This window comes from Colias eurytheme, chromosome 21 (genome assembly GCF_061535395.1).
Source record: "Colias eurytheme isolate Ceu_HAF_F1 chromosome 21, ilColEury1 Martin Lab GWU primary, whole genome shotgun sequence".
NCBI lineage: Eukaryota > Metazoa > Arthropoda > Insecta > Lepidoptera > Pieridae > Colias > Colias eurytheme.
The window spans coordinates 9,002,036-9,004,996 of NC_143000.1; the positions used below are offsets into that span (position 1 = coordinate 9,002,036).

Genomic DNA, 2,961 nt, shown 5'->3' on the forward strand with positions numbered 1-2,961 from the left:
AATTACAGGGTGGATGAAAATTTACGTTTTTATGTTGTGACTGGAAACTAGAGCAATCAGGAATTTTTTCAGCTAATTTCCGGCCTATGTTTGAAAAATACCTATTAATATTATTTAATGTATTTATTGGAGAATCTTTACCGCTTATTAAAGGTGTTGGGGAATTTTTATTAATATTCATTTGAGCAATTTCTTTTATGGACCGCCACAAAAGTTTTGGATTATTAAGGGATGTTTGCAATTTAGACTTCTCATAAGTTTTTTTGACATTTTTCAGCAATTTATTACAAAATGATCTGTATCTAGTATAAGTTAACTTTAAAATTTCGTTGTTAGGCTGTTTTTTAGATTTAATGTGCAATTTATCGCGGTTTTTGATACATTTTAGTATACCCGGGGTTATCCAGGGCTTAAGAATTTTTTTGCGCTTAGATCTAATAATTTTTTTAGTGTGAGCTTGGATAATTTCCTTAATGGTGTCAACTAATATGTTTGCAGCAGTGTTTGCGTTCGTAGCCTGTAAGACAGTAGTATAATCGATTTTATCTAGATCACGAGAAACCTCTTCCCAATCAGTCCTATTTACAGAATTTTCAGAGATCATAGGTTTGACAGCACGTGCATCGGTGTCCATTGTGAGCACAATCGGTTTATGATCAGTTATGAAAGAATTTATAATAAATACTTGAGCATTACAATGAGAGCCTAAAAGAACATGATCCAAACAATTTAATTCTCTTGTAGGTATGGTATGAGCTGGCAATAAACCTAGCTGAGAGGTTAGAGTTAGATAGGAACCCGAATTTTTGTCTCTAGAATCTGTTTTGATGTCTATATTCATATCACCGATTAAAACTATATTTTTAACATGTTTCACACTCTTCACAACAGTTTCCAAGCCGTTTAAAAATGTGTCAGTGGAACGAAATGATGGAGGCCTATAGACAGCAATAATAGCGCAGTCATTAACAGTTAGAATTAGACAATTCGCTTCATCAAATTTCGGTTCCCTTACATGATATTTAAGATCGCTTTTGATATATAAAGTAAGACCGTCATTTTGGTTAATATTATGGGATGAAAAATGATGATTATAGCCTTTAAGATTAGGAGGATCTTTTTCCTCGGACAACCAACATTCCGTAAGGACCAGTACATCTAAATCTAACCCCATACTGTCTAATAGGAGCTCCAATTGATCCATGTTTTTGTATATACTACGAATATTATGCGTCATTATTTTTAGTTTATCATTTACACAGTCCATAAAAGTGATACACTGGTCAGGATCGCAAACCCTTGAGTCAGCTATCGTCACCATATCAAGATCTACTTGAATATCATTTAACGAAGCCATTTTTAAGTTTTATAATATAAAGAACAGTAATAAAGCAACTATTGTAAATAAGTCTGAAAGAGTTCATGATTAGACCACATAAAGAGTTGAAAAATAAATGCCATACTATAAAACCCGATATAAATATTATGATACATGCTGAGATTATACGTAAAACAGATGATATGTTAACGTGTTTGTGTGAGTCTTTAGGTGTGTTTTTTGTGTTGTAATATGAGTGTATTAAATATATAATATTAGCGTTATACGTGCTCAAGTAGATTTTACAGTTAATTAAACAATGATAGAAAAAAATTACTAATATAACATAAATTACAGAATGAAGAGAAGTTATGTCTAAAATGTATATATTAATCCTGTTTATGATGGGCTTTAAGTTGATCCAAATCCTCCTCTCTTTCGATTCTAATTGGTGGTAAACCTTCTTTCCTGCGTAGAAACACTTTTCCACTCGCAGTCCAGCAGAATTTATAGCCAGATGTGTTAGCAAAATCTCTAGCAAGAAAAAATAGTCTTTTTGTTTTAGGAGTGAGATATTCCGACATATATATTTTATTGCTATTACCAACAATATCTAGATCGGCTGTGCATAGTTTGTTTTCCTGTTGATCTTTGTTGTACTTCTTGAAACCTGACAAAACCTTTTCCTTTATAAAAACGTTTGAGAACTTAACCACTATTGGTTTTGATTCTGGTTTCGAACCTATGCGAAAGATGTTAGAAATATCATTCGGATTAAGCGGAACACCAATTAGTTTCGTGGCTTTTGATACAATTCCTAAGAGATCATGCGTATTCTCCTTTTTTTGTGGAGGTATATTTCTAATTTCTATAGTTGATAAGAATTGATTTCTTTCCAAATGTTCAATTTTACTTTCTAGTAAGTTAATACGGTGTTGGTATTCTTTCTTTTCCTTGTCAAATAAATCCAATTTTATTTTCATATCATCATATTGCTTAGAAATGAAAGCGACAGTCTCCATAATAGAACTATTTTGACATTTAATTTCACACACAGTGCTATTTAGTTCAGAAAACTTTTTTTCTTGTTCTTCTTTGAATTCATTCAGGCACCGATGGAGATCCGACATAACAGTTTCTTTAAATTCATCAAAAGTTTTCTTCATTTCTGTCATAAATAAGGACAATTCGTCATCATGCTGTCTTTTCCGTGTACGGGTTCTTTGCTTCATAATACAAGTGGCGCCCTCCGTCTCGGTATCTGTCGCAGCAGATGAAATGTTCTCGGAAGTAATATTAATCATTTGTTTAGTTTTTGGAGGAGTTCGTTTAAGCGGCATTTTTATTTTATAAAATATATGCACTCATATACCAGGATATCATAAAATAGTAGGTGGTGTTTTTAATTACAATTTATTTAGTTCCAAACTTATCTTCATTTAAAATAACACTCCAAGTAGGAAACAAATGTACTAGGAAAGCAGAAGTATCGAACAGTTATCGTTTATGCATTACAAGCGGAGAGGTCTTGTATAATGGTCGTCGATCGGTGATTTCATACAAATAACCATTCCGTCCAGTTAAGCGAGACCTCTGCTAGATTAACTTACTTATGCGAGTTGATCACGCGTCACTTGAGCAAC

The 2,961-nt window shown here is 32.7% G+C and overlaps 1 protein-coding gene across 1 annotated transcript; it reads right to left on the reverse strand.

The window, feature by feature from the left end:
• Nucleotides 1-1,707: 1,707 nt before the first annotated feature.
• Nucleotides 1,708-2,658, reverse strand: LOC149899344 (uncharacterized). The gene has a single exon (XM_090114646.1). It carries the CDS (start codon nt 2,656-2,658, stop codon nt 1,708-1,710), a length of 951 nt encoding a protein of 316 aa, XP_089970772.1.
• Nucleotides 2,659-2,961: the final 303 nt, after the last annotated feature.